The following is a 19517-nucleotide window of genomic DNA, read 5'->3' as shown; positions in this document are numbered from 1 at the left end:
GATCAATGTTCTCAATAACTGTACAGGTCCTCAGCTGGCAGAAATAGGAATCTCCAACAGAACTGAAACCATCCAGCTGATAAAGAGGGTCCTCACATTGAGAAGCCTGGTACAAACACTGGAAAGAAGAAGCCAGGACATGCAGACAGAAGTAAACAAATTCATGGACAAGTTTGCAGCATTACAAAGCAGAGGTCTTCCTGGCTTACTGAACAGCGCAGGGATACTACTTTCACATGAGAACTATGCTAAAAGGGTCAATACATTTGCTACCAATCAGATCACTCAAGGATCAAGTACCTTAGAGGTAACAGGGCCAACATCTGGGCAAAATCTCTATGACAGAGTAGAGAACTTATTTTTCATTATGAATGAGATCAAACATTTGTTTGAAGTGCCTCCAAACTTCTACAAATACACAGAGGCAGATGAGACCTTAGATGCAATTTTGAGACATCAATTGCCCACACAGGAATGGTGGACCAAAATGATACAGTTGATACTGTGAACAAGAGCCTCTCATCAAGTTTTTTCATCAAAAAACATAAGTTATCATGTACAGGAAAAGTTGATGCATTCAGTATGAATGGAGAAGAATGGGCTGAGCCAACTCAGCAAACCAATTCGGCCACCAGAGCAGCACTGACAGTTACAGATGACAGGGCCGAGAAAGCTACAACATGACAGAGCATAAAGACACATCATTCAGCATTTATTCAGAATGCTCAACCGACTCAGTGGCCTCCAAAGGTCAAAAAGACTTCTGACAACATTAAAGAGCATTCATTTTGTATTAAGAGCAGCAATAACTTCCTTATTTGCGATTCTGTAAAGTTGGTAAACATATTTATTTCTCAAGTGACTCAGTAGTTCAGATATTTTGTGTAACCGATTGTATATATTCCCCCTCGCATAAGCTTACAGGGGTTGTTGATTTTCTCTTCTAGAGATCTTATGTTGTAACTCTTCATAGGATTAATACAAAGGCTGATGGGATTTCCAAAGTTCTGTGTTGTCTGAGGCGTTGTAGTGTGTTTGCTGAATGTTACAGGATTCCTGCGTATTTCATGACTCAATGAGTTTCCTTTAAACTCTTCGATTATGTGTTTTTATTACTTCTTCATAACCCAATCATATGCTATGTTTCACAGTTAATGGCAGAGAAAAAGAATAGTTCTAGGATTTATTCATAGAATACCCTGAACTCAATCTACGTTGTTATAAATGTTTTCTTCAGTTATAGTTATAAAGGTGTAATTCTTAATTGCTGCATCTTCAAACTATATCTTTCACAAGGGCTATTTTTCAGGAATTCAAATCTGCTCCTGTGCAATAGATCTCTTTCTCACTCCCTAGCTTAGTGGAAAATTCTTAATTGCTTTTCACTGGTTAAACATGCTTCACCATCACAATTTCAAGTTTCTTTCATGAAATAGTTAAAGGCCCTGCATTTTCAACATCCCCACTCAATATTTCAAACAACCTGTAGCCAGAGACTCCATTGCCCAATGAACTAATACTATCTGAAGATTTTCACCCTAGGTACTGAAAGACATCATTCAACCAAAACCTTGAACGAAAATTGAAACTCACAACTAGCCTAAAATCTTCACAAAACAGAGCTAAAACTTAAAGAGAGAGCCCTCTCTGATTATAGGTAGGCTAGGACTTATAATCCAAAGCTTTGTTAGTGGTTACCCCGGCCGTATTCCCTTGGGAGTCAAAGGGAACAACCTGGGTGATAACACTTTCAAGTCACCATTCAGAAATACAGACTTAACATCTAGCTGGTGTAGCTGCCATTTGTGTTTTGTTGCTAAGGAAATTAGCATTCTAATGGTGTTTAATTTGGCTACAAGAGCAAAGGTGTCATCGAAATCTATTCCCTCTTGCTGTGAGTAACCCTTTGCTATCAGTCTAGCTTTAAATTTCTCTATACTCCCATCTGCATTTATTTTTGGTTTATACAGCCATTTACATCCTATGGGGGTTTTACCTTCAGGCAATTCAACCAAATCCCAAGTATGGTTTCTATTTATTGACTCTATTTCCTCACACATTGCAGCCCTCCATGCATCAGATTTACTTGCTTCCTCATAATTTGCAGGTTCTACAATGTTTAAAATATTTGACATTAAAGCATAGTCTCTCAATTTAGCAGGTAATCGAGTCTTCCTACCTGATCTCCTTGGTAGGGGACTTACCTCAACTCTGTCTATTTCAGCGCTTGCATCATCATTGATTACATTATCTGTTACTTCTTCTTCTTGTTTCTGCTCCTGCTCTTCATCTTCCTCACTGTTTTCTTCTATAAGCAATGGAATGTGGCAATCACTGTTAGAATCCTCCTTTCCTTCTTCAACCTGTTCATGAAATATGACATCTCTGCTTGCAAAAACCTTGTGAGTCACAGGATTATATAACTTATATGCCTTGAACTCAGTGCCATATCCAACAAATATACATTTCAGGGCTTTGGGGTCTAACTTCTTCCTATCTGCCTTAGGTATATGAGCATAAGCTTTTGACCCAAATATTCTTAAATGACTAACTGCTGGTTTGAATCCAAACAATGCTTCAAAAGGGGTTTTGAAGCCTAAACATCTAGTAGGACTCCTATTCTTTAAATATACAACAGTGTTAATAGCTTCTGCCCAAAGACCATTTGATAGACCCTTACCTTGAAGCATGCTCCTTGCGCACTCCACAAGAGTTCTGTTCTTTCGTTCTGCCACTCCATTCTGCTGTGGAGTGTGTGGCACTGTAAACTGTTGCACAATCCCATGATGCTTGCAGAAATTCATGAACTCTCCCAACCTATATTCTCCCCCTTGATCTGAGCGGAGAATTTTTATCATTTTTCCTGTCTGGTTCTCTACCATAGATTTAAACTCTTTAAAATACTGAAAGGCTTGACTCTTTTTACTCAGAAAGTATATCCATGAATATCTAGTGCAATCATCTGTAAATAAGAGAAAGTAATATGCTCCTCCTAATGACCTAGTTTGCATAGGTCCACAAATATCTGTATGCACCAGTTCTAAAATGTCTCTTTCTTTTCTGTTAACATGCAAAGGGAACTCTTCTCTATGCATTTTCCCTAATGCACATCCATCACAATCCAGCTTAACATTATGAAAAACAGGTAGTCCATCAACCATACCTTTTCTCTGAAGTAAGATGAGGTCTTGCAGATTAAGATGGTTGAATCTTTGATGCCAGAGATCTTCGACTGTTGATCCAGCTGCAACCATTGCTTGTTGTGGCATACTCTTTGCATCTAATCTGTACAGGCTCCCCACGTGCACTACTTTTGCAACTGTTTCCATCTGGCTATCCTTAATGACACAGTTATTCTTAAAGAATTGAACTTGCATATCCTGATCAGTAATCATTGAGACAGAGACCAAATTTTTCTTAATTCCTGGAACATACAATACATTTTTAAGATGTCTAATGTCACCGCTAGGTAACTTTACAAGAATGTCACCATGTCCTTTGATCTCATATCCACTATCATCTCCTAAATAGATTTTCGACCCACATGAAGTTTCTTCAAGAAATTCAAACCAGTCCTTCTTACCAGTCATATGTGAGGATGCGCCAGAGTCGACATACCATATGTCGTCCTCATCTCCCTTTGAAGCTGAAAGAGCACAATCGATAGTAAATAGTCGAAGTTCGTGGCTGTGGTCCTCTTCTTCCCCAACAAAGTAACCCTTATGTTTTCTCTGTTTGTTTCTTCCTTCATCTGCCTGCCTCTTATAACACTCTCTAATCTGATGACCAGGTTTTCCACAGTAAAAACATTTCTTGATGGGAAAATCATTAGCAGACATACCTTTAAACGGTCTCTTCTGAAATGTGTTGGCCCCTTTCTTCTGCTGCTGCTGTGGTTGTTGGTGCTGGTACTGCTTCCCTCTGTACTGCCTCCTTTTTTCCATCAGGGCAAGGTCATTGCTCTGAGTTTTAAAATTTTGTTGTCACTCTTCTTCCTGTAGCAGGATCCTTGTCAGCTCTTCAAATGAAGGGGCTTTCTCCCTTGCTGACAGCCCTGTGATGAACGTCTGGTATTCATCAATCATTCTGTTCAATGTGAGCGTGACCAGATCTGAATCAGAAACTTTCTCTCCGATAGCTCCCAATCTATCACTCAGGTCTTTGACTCGAGCAATGAATCCAGCAACGGACTCATTCTCCTCCATCTTCAATGCAAACAGCTTGCCTTTAAGTGACAAGACACGGTTTGTATTCTGCGTCTCGTACAGGTTTTTGATTGTTGTCCAAATGTCAGCGGCCGATTTACAGTCTCTAATATGAGGGATAACATTGTCCTTGACGGACATCTTCAATATGACCTTTGCTTTTGTCTCCCTTTTATCCCAATCTTGTTCTTGTGTCGTTGTTCCTGCTCTCAGCTCATTTCCTGTGACGATCGCCCACGCATTTGCACTTTCAAGCAAAGTCTGCATCTTGAATTTCCAGTTGTTGAAATTTGATCCATCGAGTTTGCCAGACTCGTGGAGATACGATTCTAAACTGTTATTCATATTGACTTATACCAGATCTGAACCTCTGTTTTGCTGAAAAAAAAACTTGTACCTTCAATGCGCCACCACCGGGCAAGTCCGATCTGTTGCCACCGAACAGATCCGAAACTTCAATGTGCCACCACCGGGCAATACGCCTCCACCGGGCAAGTCCGATCTGCTGCCACCAAACAGATCTGGAACTCCAATGCGCCACCACCGGGCAAGTCCGATCTGCTGCCACCGAGTAGATTAGGAACTTCAATACGCCACCACCGGGCAATACGCCTCCACCGGGCAAGTCCGATCTGCTACCACCGAGTAGATCAGGAACTCCAACACGCCACCACCGGGCTACTCCGATCTGCTGCCACCGAACAGATCCGCAAATTGAAAGTGCCACCACCGGGAAACTCCGATCTGCAAAAAATTGCAGATTTTTCAAAGAGAAAGAGGTTGGCGCGTTGGCGCTTCTCAACAGCTAAGTATCCGCGCCAGAAACAAAATCGATGCCCGAAATTGGCGCGTCTGTTCATTAAAAACCCGCGCCAATGGCCCTTTCTTTTTCGCTGGCGCGATTATCACCCTCAAACCCGCGCCAATGGGCGCGTCTGTTCGTTAAAAACCCGCGCCAGCGGCTGCTTCTGCTAAAAAATGGCGCGCGACTGTGCGCGACAAATCCGTGCCAACCCTTTCTTGCGCTCAGAGATGATCAGTCATCTGAGACCCGTCTTCAGGTGTTACTGCAGTCCACCTGATTCTACAAATACTCCACTACCACTACAGTTATCTAATCAATGATGCATCCTAAAAAAAAATTAAGGTTGTCCCTACACTGAGCTTTGATACCAAGATAAAAATTAGACTTGAATTAAAAAGAAGGAGTTACAGCTCACAGGTGAGTACTGCACCTGGAGACTGCACTCATACAAAGAGAACTCTCTCCGTACACTCTACTATTCATGAATGAAAGATTACATCAATAAGTACATCACTAGAAATCAGATAGTTGCAAACAAACTCCTAAACTCTAGGAACAAATCCTAAACTAAAGAGATACGTTACAACGGCAAGGGCTAACCAGCCATATATTGTGTATTAAATGCTGGCTCATCTATGTATCTCAAGCAAGTCATGGGGGCGCATACATAACCATGGAACGAGACTCCGGCGGCCACCTTGCGTTTTCGTTGACGAACGCGGGACCCACCAACTGCGGGCCCGCCCCGTCTCGTTCTTTGACAACAGCGACCTCCCCGCGCGCCAAAACGCTATAGACATACGTTCGAAATCGGTCTGCCTCTGCAACCCGGATTGACGCTGCGCAAGAGCGGGGGATCGTTCTGAACTTTCACTGGAGTCGGTCTGCCTCCTCTGCAACCCAGATTGATGCTGCGCAAGAGTGGGGGATCGTTCTGAACTTTCACTAGATTCGGTCTGCCTCCTCTGCAACCCGGATTGACGCTGCGCAAGAGCGGGGGATCGTTCTGAACTTTCACTGGAGTCCTTGCTTTCCCAGAAACCATTGTAAGTTGCCGTCTATCCATGATTTTGAAAACAAAAAAAGATTAGTATAACCTCGACATGAAGATTTGTAAGCTGAAATGTTACAACGTCGCTTCCTCTAAAAGATCCATTCCAGAACAGAGTGGTCTTTATAAAAAAAAGTTCTTGAATTCATAAACCTCGAAAAAGAAATTTCAAGTATAACAGAGGATTAAAAAAGTCAAAAAGATCAGCAGATTTAAAGAAGCTGGCAATCTCGAATCTTTAACTCAATAACAGTGGAGAGCGCGCTGAAACTTACGTTTTTCAAAAAATCATCAAGAAAACCTTTCCCGAAAGTTCGTGCAATGAGTAGCTACAACTAAGAAAGAACATGCCTGTTGATGTATGAAATCAATTCTTGGCCTCCGAAACCAGAGTAGCATTATATTCATTCTCCTGGGACTTCAAAAACTCCAGTTCAATGATTATCTCTATAATCTTTTTGCTATTTGATAGTCCTTTATTGTCCATTACCTCAAGGTCTGTTTGCATCTGTGAAAGAGTGGGCTCCAAATTTCTCTTTTCATCATTCCACAAATGTCCATGTTGTTCAATTTGTCTTAATAAATCCTGAATCATTTCCTTGGATTCATTCAACTGAATCATTTCCTGCACAGAGGCATTTTTCACACCTTCCTCGCACAGACAGAAAACACCATGAATTTTTTTTTAATTTGAAACTAATCATTTCAATCAGTCTCCTCCAATAGCTCTATTCACGCTGGTATACAGCGTCCAAAACAACCCAAAATTTTATATCCAACCCTTAAAATCCACATTCATAAAATTTAACTAATCTATTTATTTGACACTAATCATTTAAATTGGTCTCCTCCAATAGCTCTATTCACATGACACACTGGTATACAAATATCAAACAACATTTCCATCCAGAAATTAACTCAAAATAGGATGAAATTGATTTTGTATCCTGGACTGCAGGTACACAGAAAGTGGATCTCATTTTGTCTGATTATTTCATAGACATAAAATAGCAACAATAATCTTTTCATATTGCATTCTTTTGAAAGAATGCCAATTAGACAAAGGATAACAATTTGACCTGGAAGAATAACTACTCTAGATATGAAAATTTGCATAACAAGACTGCCAGCACTAGTACTTGCAGAGCAGCATTAGTCCATTAGTTCCTCACAGTAGTAACATATTATTTAAGCATGGCAACCACTTGAGGAGAAACTTCAGTAATAGGGTTGGGTCTTCAGAATATAAACCCATGTCATGATGCATATTTATCACACAACAAGCTTCAGCAGTCAACCCTGCACATCAATTGCTGCATATTTATCACACAACAAGCTTCAGCAGTCAACTCTGCACATCAATTGCTGAGGTGAACTAATTATTCTTAACCTACTAGTGGTTCGGAGCGAATATTATTGTAGCTCCGTATGCATTTAATTTTAATTTCATGTTTCAAATGCTACCTCTTTAATAGTGTTGATTTTAAGGGGAAACAAAATTTACACACATTGAAAAAGGTGCATAAAGAAAGTATTCATGTTCATAAAATGTAATTCACAAGGTAAGCCATTCTAGATCAGAAGTGAAACTTCTGAATGAAAAGGTGCAACATTTGAATTTCATTACTCCAAAAGTGGTATGTTAAGAAACTAGCCCTTCACATCCAATTGTTGTTCACAAGAAAAGGCAGGAGCATATGGAAATAAGTTTTCCTAAAGTGAAACATGAGGAAATCATCCCTACATGTTCCACTGGGGTCTAGAAGGAAAAGTACCAGCTCTTGGACATAAGGTTTCCTCCTAAACATGATAAATGGAAGGAGAAAATAACTCTTTCATATCTCAAGGATCATATGTCAAACGTTCAAGCAAAGCTTGATAATACAAAGGGAAAGAAACATGTTGAACATTATACATCGAGCATGCAAGATGGCCAGAGTGCAACTCAATATGGATTTAAAGAAGCTTTTGTTTCTAATGAACATGAGAGAAGAGGGGAGGGATCTCTGAATTTTCTAGCATTAAAGGATCCCTTATCAAGCATTCATATGCTTAGTTGTCTAGATGAAAAGAAACATATCAAATGGAACCCATCAGATATGGAATAGGTGTGGTGGAGACCTGCCACTGAATATGCAGAATCTATTTTTTCTAGTCAACATGAGATAAATAGGGGAAAATTGATTAATTGTTCACAATTAAAGGATCCAATGCAAATTGTTTGTATCAAATTCAAGCATACATAAGAAAGGAGACATGGTGGAGAAAAGATGCCAACCTTACAACAAGCCCTGAAAAGGAAAAATGTTGAATGTGCGGAATCCAGTTTCCTTGATAAATATGAGAAGTGCAGTGAAAAATCATGGAATTTGGAAAATGTCAATAAGCCTATCTTAAGTGCCATTCATTTATATTTGAAGCATATAGAAGAAGAAAAACATGCTAAGCAGGACTTATGAAGAAGAGTTGATTCTTTAGAAGCAGACGATGTCGAAAAGGCTAAAGAGGATCAAGTAGCAGAGAAAAAAAGAAAAATAAAGAGGACCCTTTAGACAATAGGTCAGTGGATGATTTTGGAATCCAGATGAACCACATTAGCTCATTGATTCAAGCAAGCACTCAAAAAGAGATAGACAACAATGATATAGAGACAATGTATTCGACATAAACAAGAGAAAACTGGAATTTATAGCCTGAGAGAGAGTTATGGGAAGAAAAACAATTCCAACTGTAAGGTGGAGCCAGAGTTCCATGAGTAGTATCAGAGGAATTCAACATTGGGAATGTGCTAGAAGGAAGTCATTTCCTCGAAGGGTGAAGTCCACCCAACCTAGTCATAAAAACCAAGTGCATCCCTCATGTAGCAAGAAATAAGCATGCATATTTCCTCATATAGAGGTCTTGAGTACTTTGGCCCAACTGTCTCATCCATTATGAAAATGCATGACTTACATGCAAACAATAACAAAGAAGTTGTTCCATAGAAATCACCAAGATGGATATTTTGATTTGAGGTCTACTAGTTCACTAAACATAATTCTCCACCCCTTATTCTGAAGGAGTTGGAGCCGAGAAAGTTCCTACTAGCTCATCAGTTGAAGAAGGCCCACATGAGAAAATATGAAGAGATTCCTCAATTTGATTGCCATTTTACATGCAGTCACTTTGTTCTTTTTTGTCCAAGAGTCTCCTTACTTGTGCCCTTAAGTTCAATATCTCAGAAAGCACTAGACAAAAGACACTTACCTATTTCAATTAGTTGAATAAAAAGGGTTTTTTTGAAGCGTCTGTTGGAGAGGAATCTATTATTTAAAAGATCAAGAAAATATTTTCCTTTCAAAACCTAAATGTACTATCACTGAAATATTATACCATACATTAACCACTAAATAAAATTAACAAAAACACATATAATCCATAATACCTAGTATTTAAATGGAGCAAAATTAAGCATAAAAGATATATACTTTATAAAATTGAAAAGGTCATATATATATATACTTTTAATATAATAAACCTAACCCTAACATCAAGATAAAATATCCACCTTTTGAAGAACATGAAAACTGAACTTTTAAATAAAATAAACTGAAATTTTAAATAAAGTGTCCTGTTATACCCATAAAGCTATTCATATTTGGAAAAACCGGATGATCTGCATTTTGTCAATGTCAGTTGGTCACATGTCAATGCATTTCCAAAAATAGTAAGAAAATGTCAATAAAATACTGTAACTGATAAAATTACTGAACACAAATGAGTATACAAAATACCATTTTAAACCTGAAAAAGGAGAATTGGAATTTCTTATGTCGAAGCATATAAGTATGCAAATTTTTAATAAGATATTTTTACATTCTACATTCTACATCTCCACCACTGGAAACCACTGGAAATAGTAGTCAGATTGTTTTGGTCCTGAAAATTTCAATATTTTGATAAAATTTGTTACGGATTTTTATAAATTCAGGTTATCAAATTGTGTTTCAGAGGTTTTTGATAACGCTGAATTCATTTCCATCATAAAAAAGATACTGAATTCATTTCCATTATCAAAAACATGATTTAAACACTGCTACACAAAGATTTCCTGAAATCTTTTTTGCCCAAATTCCATCGCCTAAATATAAGAAAAAAAACAAAAACAAATAACTATTCTCAAACTATATTGCAAGTATACTTGCAAAATTAGCTCCAATATTATTGGATCTAATTCAGTTTTGAGAAAGACAAATAAATTAGGCAGCTTAGGCCAGTTGAAAAGTTATTATTATTGAAAAGATGGATTAAAATCTGTTAATTGATTAATTTCACAGAATGCTAAATTAACCCATTTCAGAGGGGCCTACTAAAGAGCTTGAGGTTCAGGAACTATAGTCTGCAACTTAACCGTAAGGATGCAGTCTTTAATATGGTATTCAGGATTTGACAATAGAAACAGGTTGGTCAAATTGATAACTCGGTTATTCCTACATATCCAGGTCTTGCAGCCTTGCACTGCATGATACTCACAACTTTTGTTAATTCATTAGAAACCTAAACATAAAAACCCCCCTGTTGGTTTTCTCATGCTTGGGAAATGCCAGCCAAATGGATCCTGGGCTTCTATAATCCAAGCCCAGATCATGTTCTTAGAGGGGTTACAACTGACAAACTCTCCAACAAGGTTATGGCTGCCTGCTTCATAAAGTATCCTTATATTCATCAGAAGAAATTTTAACTTGAGGATGAACAATGCAAACCAAAATATGGCCTTGCAGTAACCTTGGGGACAAAGTTGCAGGCCTTCTTGGGTGCCCATCTTCTCCAAGGTCATCTCAAGGGCCGGGCAACTGATTGGAAAGGCATACCTACTGACACTTGAACTAAATGCATAGTAAGACCAGCAGATCTAAAGCATGCAAAACACAATAACAATGAAATCAGGAATAAATTCGACAAGACTACCAACAAACCCTCCTAGGTCATGATCCCGACCAGAGGTTGTTCATTACTTAGAAAATTTGAAAAAGCTTATAAAAAATGATGAAGACAATCCTGGATTTTGGCTTTAGCTTGTGGGTGGAAACTTCATTGATTAAATTGTTCATGTTCTTTGATTGGCTCTTTTATTAACAATGTTTTACAAATTTGCAAGGCCTGAAGCTTTTCCTCATATTGTATCTGAGAATTTGACAAAGGTATTTATGGTCTGATTACATCTGGATAGCTTTTTTCGGTAGTCTCTTGTTTTCCTAGATCTTTTGCTTCCATGGTGATTCTTCCCTCTGGATTTCAATCGATGCTGTTGCAGAAGAGCTAACTAGCTCATTTCCTAGGTATTTTGATTTTTCCCACCAGACTCTTCTTCCTCACTTTGTGAAACCACTCAGGTATGTGGTAATGCAAAATTTTCCTTCTGTTTGTTGCAACCTTTTTGGACACTTAGCCATCTGATTGTCTGTTCTTTTTTTTTTTTGTGATATCTTGCATCTAAAAGGCATATTTTTATAACCTACACGCTGCCTACAGCAAGCCCCATCACACTTAAGGATTACACTATCCAGCAATCCGCAGAGCCTCAAACCATCCTTGAGCTTACATTAGTGACAAGAGGGTTAGTCCAAGGACCAAGACTCCTAGCATTTCAATACACACAGACCATGGACACACAAACATGGCTTTTTCATATTTTCATGAACCAGATGTTTGGATGGAATTATGCACGTGGAACATTACCTTAAATGTGACACATCTCTGAAATGGAAAAATGTCTGCTAAGTTGTTTGGGTGATAGGTATTGGTTTGTCTTATAAGTGCTATTCTACCAAAGCCTAAAGGGGTGAATGCCACATGGATCAAAATGTAAAATAGGTCACATAGGTGAAGGAAATATCAGTATCACCTCCTTAACCAATGGATCCAGCACATTGAAATGTCTGGGCTGCTTAGGCCAAAAACGCCTATTTTTTTGATAGTTGGTGCTATATATTGCAGCAATTGATGTACAGGGTTGACTGCTGAAGCTTGTTGTGTGATAAATATGCATCATGACATGGGTTTATATTCTGAAGACCCAACCCTATTATTGAAGTTTCTCCTCAATTGGTTGCCATGCTTAAATAATATGTTACTACTGTGAGGAACTAATGGACTAATGCTGCTCTGCAAGTACTAGTGCTGGCAGTCTTGTTATGCAAATTTTCATATCTAGAGTAGTTATTCTTCCGGGTCAAATTGTTATCCTTTGTCTAATTGGCATTCTTTCAAAAGAATGCAATATGAAAAGATTATTGTTGCTATTTTATGTCTATGAAATAATCAGACAAAATGAGATCCACTTTCTGTGTACCTGCAGTCCAGGATACAAAATCAATTTCATCCTATTTTGAGTTGATTTCTGGATGGAAATGTTGTTTGATATTTGTATACCAGTGTGTCATGTGAATAGAGCTATTGGAGGAGACCCATTTAAATGATTTAGTGTCAAATAAATAGATTAGTTAAATTTTATGAATGTGCATTTTAAGGGTTGGATATAAAATTTTGGGTTGTTTTGGACGCTGTATACCAGCGTGAATAGAGCTATTGGAGGAGACTGATTGAAATGATTAGTTTCAAATTAAAAAAAAATTCATGGTGTTTTCTGTCTGTGCGAGGAAGGTGTGAAAAATGCCTCTGTGCAGGAAATGATTCAGTTGAATGAATCCAAGGAAATGATTCAGGATTTATTAAGACAAATTGAACAACATGGACATTTGTGGAATGATGAAAAGAGAAATTTGGAGCCCACTCTTTCACAGATGCAAACAGACTTTGAGGTAATGGACAATAAAGGACTATCAAACAGCAAAAAGATTATAGAGATAATCATTGAACTGGAGTTTTTGAAGTCCCAGGAGAATGAATATAATGCTACTCTGGTTTCGGAGGCCAGGAATTGATTTCATACATCAACAGGCATGTTCTTTCTTAGTTGTAGCTACTCATTGCACGAACTTTCGGGAAAGGTTTTCTTGATGATTTTTTGAAAAATGTAAGCTTCAGCGCGCTCTCCACTGTTATTGAGTTAAAGATTCGAGATTGCCAGCTTCTTTAAATCTGCTGATCTTTTTGAATTTTTTAATCCTCTGTTATACTTGAAATTTCTTTTTCGAGGTTTATGAATTCAAGAACTTTTTTTTATAAAGACCGCTCTGTTCTGGAATGGATCTTTTAGAGGAAGCGGCGTTGTAACATTTCAGCTTACAAATCTTCATGTCGAGGTTATACTAATCTTTTTTTGTTTTCAAAATCATGGATAGACGTCATCTTACAATGGTTGCTGGGAAAGCAAGGACTCCAGTGAAAGTTCAGAACGATCCCCCGCTCTTGCGCAGCGTCAATCCGGGTTGCAGAGGAGGCAGACCGACTCCAGTGAAAGTTCAGAACGATCCCCCGCTCTTGCGCAGCGTCAATCCGGGTTGCAGAGGCAGACCAATTTCGAACGTATGTCTATAGCGTTTTGGCGCGCGGGGAGTTCGCTGTTGTCAAAGAACGAGACGGGGCGGGCCCGCGGTTGGTGGGTCCCGCGTTCGTCACCGGAAACGCAAGGTGGCCGCCGGAGTCCCGTTCCATGGTTATGTATGTGCCCCCATGACTTGCTTGACATACATAGATGGGCCAGCATTTAATACACAATATATGGCTGCTTAGCCGTTGCCCGTTACAACTAATATAACCATTTCTCCATCAATACAAAATAATATTAATTATTTTCAACTTTATCAACCTCACATTGAAAAATATTCAAACCATGTCCCAATATCTTATCCACATCGAACCTCCAAGAAACTCTCATCTAGGGTTAACCGCTTCAACACGGTAGTCCAATCTTCTCTTCCCTTTCCACCGGACCCATCTTCATAAAGGAAAGGCGGCTCTGACAATCTTTCAAGTGTTTCGCAGATTGATTCCAATTACAGAATGGCCACTTCCTCCAACATGGTCTGTAATTACACAGCGGCAATTATTCACTTCATTTTCACTGCAAAACCCAAGTTCTCTGTCTCCTTAATGCTCTTTCTACTAACATTGCCATTGACTTTCGATTTCATACACTCATTACCTCCGTCCGATAGTCCTACAGATTACCTGACACACCGGTGCAGTAACGATAGGATCACGAAAGGAAGTGCTCTGCAAAGGAACTTGAAGGTGGTTATCAATTCAGTGCTTGACAATGTTAACAAGACGGGCTACAGTGATTTCAGTTATGGAGAGAATGGAGAAAAGATGTTCGGTTTTACTCAGTGTAGGGGAGATCTGAATGCCTCTGCTTGTCGGGGATGCGTTTCAAAAGCTACAGAGTATTTAGATTTTTATTGTAATGGAAGTCTCAGTTACGGAAACGTTCTTCTCAGTGGATGCCTTTTGGAATATGCCACGCAGATCTTCTCAGTGGATGCGTTTTGGATCTTTGCGTTGTGCGATAACATTAAAGTAAACGGCACAGAGGCAAGGGGTGTCAAGGATTGGAAAACTGCCTCTCTTTTGCAGAGGCTTATCGATAATGCTGTGTCCAGTTCTCTGGGTTACAGTGTACTGAGTGATCATGGGGTTTATTGAGTGATCATGGGGTTTATTCTCTGGCTGAATGTTTGAGAATAATTAATATGAATCGGTGTAGTCAGTGCCTAAACATTTTGTACGATTATTTGGTCTCCTGCCCAAATGGTACTCGCCAAGGACTCGCCATCTTCGAGAACTGCGCAATTCGTTATGACAGCTACAAGTTTTACGATGATGGTATGCCTCTGTTCAAAGCCCTAAATGGAAGTGGAAATAAAAGTGGTCCTTCTATACCAGCATCGAGGCCAACACAAGGTAATATTGTCATACATATTTAGATCACTAGGAAAATCTGAAAAGCCTTTGCTAATTCAGTATAGTGATGCCAATTATTGTTCGCTGCAGGAAAAAGTCTCCCCAAAGTGTTGGGATTGAGCATCGGTGGTTCGGTTGTTGCGGTGGTCTTGATTGGGTTGGTTGTATTTTGGAAACGGAAAGTTACTAATCCCAGCCATAGGAAATCGCTTCCAGGTAAGATGATTTTAAAAAAAAATGAATAAGTGATTTTAAAATCATAGTTAAAAGAGTGAAAAATGAATCTCTTTTACGGATATTTAAGCATTTTATTAATTAGAAATAAAATCTATAAGCGATGTTTTAAATCAGCCATGAAATCCATCTCTGCAACAATACTAGCAAAAATGTGAAAATTGAGGAAAGATGAATGTACATGACTGTATTTATCATCATCTATATTTAGAATAGAGTAATATTTTACATTTTAATCTTTATAGTATGTAAATTTTAAGGTTTTGGAAGTATGGGCCAGTTTAAATTTAAAATTTGAAAGTTTGTATGAGTTTAATAATATTTATACGATGTAAATATTATGTTTTGGAAGTATGTGCGAGTACCTATTGCTAAGTATATTTTTTGAAGTTTAAGGTTTGGAAGTATGAGTTTAAATTTAAAGTTTGAAAGTTTATGTGAGTTTAACCCGTTGTGTTGAGGGTACAAATATACTATATTGTTAGAAGTTTACCATTTTTATATTTATGCCAATTTTATAAGTTTTTTTTATTTTTATGGCTATTAACTAATGAAAAAATTTTAAGTTGGGACCATTTACAAAGAAGGTATTTTAAGTATATCTCTAAAAGTTTAAGGCTCGGAAGTATCAACGAGTTTAAATTTAAAGTTTGAAAGTTTTTGTGAGTTTAAGAAGTTGTGTTGAGGGTACAAACATAATGGTAAATATAACTCGAAATCTATTGCTAAATATATCTTTAGAAGTTTACAATCTTTATATTTATGCCAATTTTATAAGGTTTTCTGATATCTAAGGCTATTAACTTATGGAAAATTTTTAAGTTGGGACCATTTACAAAGAAGGGGATTTTAAGTATTGGGTCTTTGCTCATACATAAAAAAGATAAATTAAAAGATGCTAACTTTTTACTCAATTGTTGTTTTGTTCTAGTCTTTTTTGCGAAGCTGCTAATATTTTTACAATCAAATCAATTGAGTAATAGCATAGATCTCATAATAGCAAGCTAGCAAAGCACAACATTTTCTCATACAATCGTCAACAAGGACTGGGAATTGCTTCTAGGGTTTATTGTATGGGAGATTGGTAGGAGAGATAGAAGAATCATTGAACACCTTTCAACCTCAAAAGATTTCATTTGGAAAAGAATTGAGATAATATTAAAGAATTAGTTCTTGCATAAAACTAGTCTACCTAGGACTAAACTTAAAATGCACAAGAGGCCTCACTTCTTCAAGCCCTTGGCATTTTCTGCTCTAATTTCTACTCCTTACCTCCGTCAATGCTCCGCCCAAACCATTGGACACCTCCTCCTAGGGGATTCTTTAAAAATAATTTTGACAAGAAATCTAAATGAAACCCTATTCAAACTAGTTTTAGTGGGTGTTTAGGGAGTGCATGGATCACTGCTCAAAATCTATGCAAGCTTCTTAAGAATTGATGACAAGGATGACGAAGAGTTATTTGCTCTAGAGTTTGCATATAGGTAGCCATCAAGAGTGAGTTTGGAAATCATATTATTGAAGGGGATTCTCAATTAATAATAGGGATGACAAAAACATTACAAAATGGCTTGTCCCCATCAAAAGTTTCAATATGTTGGAGGTCAGATGGAGGCTAGGAGTCCTAGAGAAAATTCACACACTTTATACTTCAACAATTAAACAAGTGAAAAGGGTTGAAAACAAACTTGTCGATAAATCTGAAAATGAAGACAATAAATATACCAATCTCTCCCTACGCACTTAGTGGAATGACAATATCATTGAGCCATTCAAAACACAATGCCCATGAATTGTGGCGGAGGATAACCTCCCCACACCGAGGGATAGTCATAAGTAGTAATGGAGATTTAAAGGGATGTGATGGGAAAAGGTGATGGGGGTTTAGGTAGCCATCTACTTGGAACATGTATTCAATTCTCTTCAATGTGCACTAGGAACTTCATCACAACATAATGTTCAACATTTTATTTTTTGATATGGTGGTTAGCTCCATTATAAAACATCATTTTGTTGAGAAGGTGCTCATCCAAACTATTTTCATGGCATGGATTGGAAATCTAGAGCAAGAACACAAAAATATTCAGAAGAAACACAACCCACACATCGAGATGTTTAGTGTCATTTGTATATTAATTGGATGCTTGTTGAAGATTGATAGTTTAATGTCATTTTTTCTTTCTTTCCAAGCATAACTTCATGGGTGAAAGGGTTATTTAAGAAGGAGTCTCTCTATATTGATACCATATATAACAAAGTAGCAAATATAAAAATCAAGGGATGGGCACTTTGGCCTTCTCCAAGGCATCAAATGTTGTTCCCCAAGAGGTCAATATAGGATCAGGGTATGAGAGGTTGGCACAGAGGCCATGGTTTTAGTTTCAAAGAAATTTAACTCGCTCATCTAAAACCAGGCGGTTCCCTCTATTTTCTCTCTGACCATCATACGTTTCTTCATTTGTTTCTCTTTTTCTTTAGTCTTTATTCTAGGATTTCTTTAAGCTAAAGGGCTTCTATGTTACTATGTCCAGTTCTCTCAATTGTCTTTCTATTTCCTTTGATTTTGGCTTGGTCAAGGCCTCTCTCTTTTACTTGTTAGGATTTTCTCCTTGGAGTCTCTTCTTGGATTTCCCTCGAATGAGAATTTTTCCCTTACTCTCTTTGTTATGTTCTTTACACCCTATATCCTCTCAAGGACATTTGTTTTATCGTTCCTTTGGTGTTCTATGCTTTCATTTCTCTCCCTTTTCACTTCCCTTACCTTATGTTGGTCAATTAGTCACAATGGTTCATCATAGTCATATTAATAATCACATAGGGAATAAATGTTGTATCCCCCTTGCAGTTCGAGGGCCCATCTTGTGGCAGAGAAATCTACTATTATTTATGTTTGGCTTACCCCTCCTTTAATAGACAAGGAAATTGAAAAAGGAGAGTGAGAAGTCAAAATTAAATGACTCTTTATCACTGACATAAAATTCAAAGAGGAGGTAACAAGTTTGGTACCAAATATTGGAAATACCAAAACTTGATAGATAAGGTATATGAAAACAATGAATATCTATTGGCAATTGAAAACTATAATGGGAAAATCTTAGTGGAACGATAAGAAATTATCTAATGCATTGACAAAATGCGACGACATACTGAGAGGTTTATGAACAAAGTCTTGATCCTTGCTAAAACACTAACAGACCTTGAGTTATCCACCTCTAAGGAGGAGGGTGATATACTTGACAACATTCAAGTCAATTCTCCATTGAAATATATGGCTTCTTACTAATTTTTTCTTACATATGATAGTAAAAACTTAGTTGCAATAATATATATTGTCAGTTCAAAATTACCATGCAAAATGTTAAATGGTTTTAAGCTATATTATCTTTTCAGTTTTCATATTTATTTCAGATAGTATAAATGGGAAAAATATCCATTATTTTCTTATTAGTCTAATTTCCTAAGTGACGTACTAGTGGAAATCAAATATAGTGTATGCTTTAATTTTTCTCGAGTAACATAATCTTGGTTTATTTACCTGAAAAAAGAAAGGAAAAAATAAGCAAAGATTTTGATTCTAACCCTTTAAAGCGTATAATCCTTCCTAAGAAAGATTATAGTTTCACCCCTCGTATAGCCGTAGAATCTCGATTTGATCTAATCCCCATATTATTGAACCATTCACCATGGGTCTAGACTTTACTTTCACGATCAAGGAATACCTCACCTTCACTCAGCCCAAATCGCTCGTGTATTTCTGTTTAGTGTACTTACCCAGATTATTAAAAAAACTAATAAAGACGAAAGTTCCACAAGACCACCTCATCTGCATCATTTTCATCTCAATATAATGTCTATGAATCTCTCGAAGTTGGTTGGAAATAATTTTATGTTAACTTGTATCGTATGTTCAACTTAGTGTTGAAGAATAAAAATTATTACACTCTTCAACACACATGGAAGAAAGAAAAAATAGGTTAAAACTGAGGGATGTTGTCTAGTTAAGGTAGTTGTTTCATCTTTGTATCTATTGCTTGAATTCATCATTTTATTTGCTCAATATTCCTATAAAGCTATCAGGCCTAAAGATGGGAGCCTATTCATTGTGCTATAACCACAAATCCCCATAAAAAGATGGTGTGTGTTTCCCCAAGTACTGTTCATATCGACCCAATTGTGCACGGGGACAAATTTTTTGATTCATCACCTAAACATAGGAATGGTTAGTTTTCTATATCTAGGTAGAGGAAAAGTAGTTCCTTTGAATTATCCCCTTACCAGGATTCTTTTTGAAAATGTAATTTTTACCATTCACTTCTCGAATCCAAAGAAAAAAATAAAAGTGAAAATCCAATGTTTTTTGGGTTATTTTGGGATGGTT

The 19517-nt window shown here is 37.5% G+C and overlaps 1 protein-coding gene across 5 annotated transcripts in view; it reads left to right on the top strand.

The window, feature by feature from the left end:
- LOC149206392 (cysteine-rich receptor-like protein kinase 2) overlaps positions 1-19517 on the top strand; it is a 217372-nt gene that overhangs the window by 107638 nt on the left and 90217 nt on the right. For 2 of the 5 annotated variants that reach the window (XM_089393702.1, XM_089393701.1), the window contains exon 3: positions 15020-15121. The exons of 2 other annotated variants lie outside the window; for them this stretch is intronic. In XM_089393702.1, the coding sequence (XP_089249828.1) occupies positions 15020-15121 (102 nt within the window). Of the gene's footprint in view, positions 1-14553; positions 14906-14995; positions 15122-19517 lie in introns of those variants that run through there. One more of the 5 variants, XM_089393703.1, reaches the window with a different exon arrangement.

Source organism: Pinus tabuliformis, chromosome 1_2 (assembly GCF_031772625.1).
Source record: "Pinus tabuliformis cultivar Carrire ecotype Pingquan chromosome 1_2, CPIR1, whole genome shotgun sequence".
Classification (NCBI taxonomy): domain Eukaryota; kingdom Viridiplantae; phylum Streptophyta; class Pinopsida; order Pinales; family Pinaceae; genus Pinus; species Pinus tabuliformis.
Note: the sequence above shows the minus strand (reverse complement) of the source record. Positions and strands in the feature narration are given on the sequence as shown.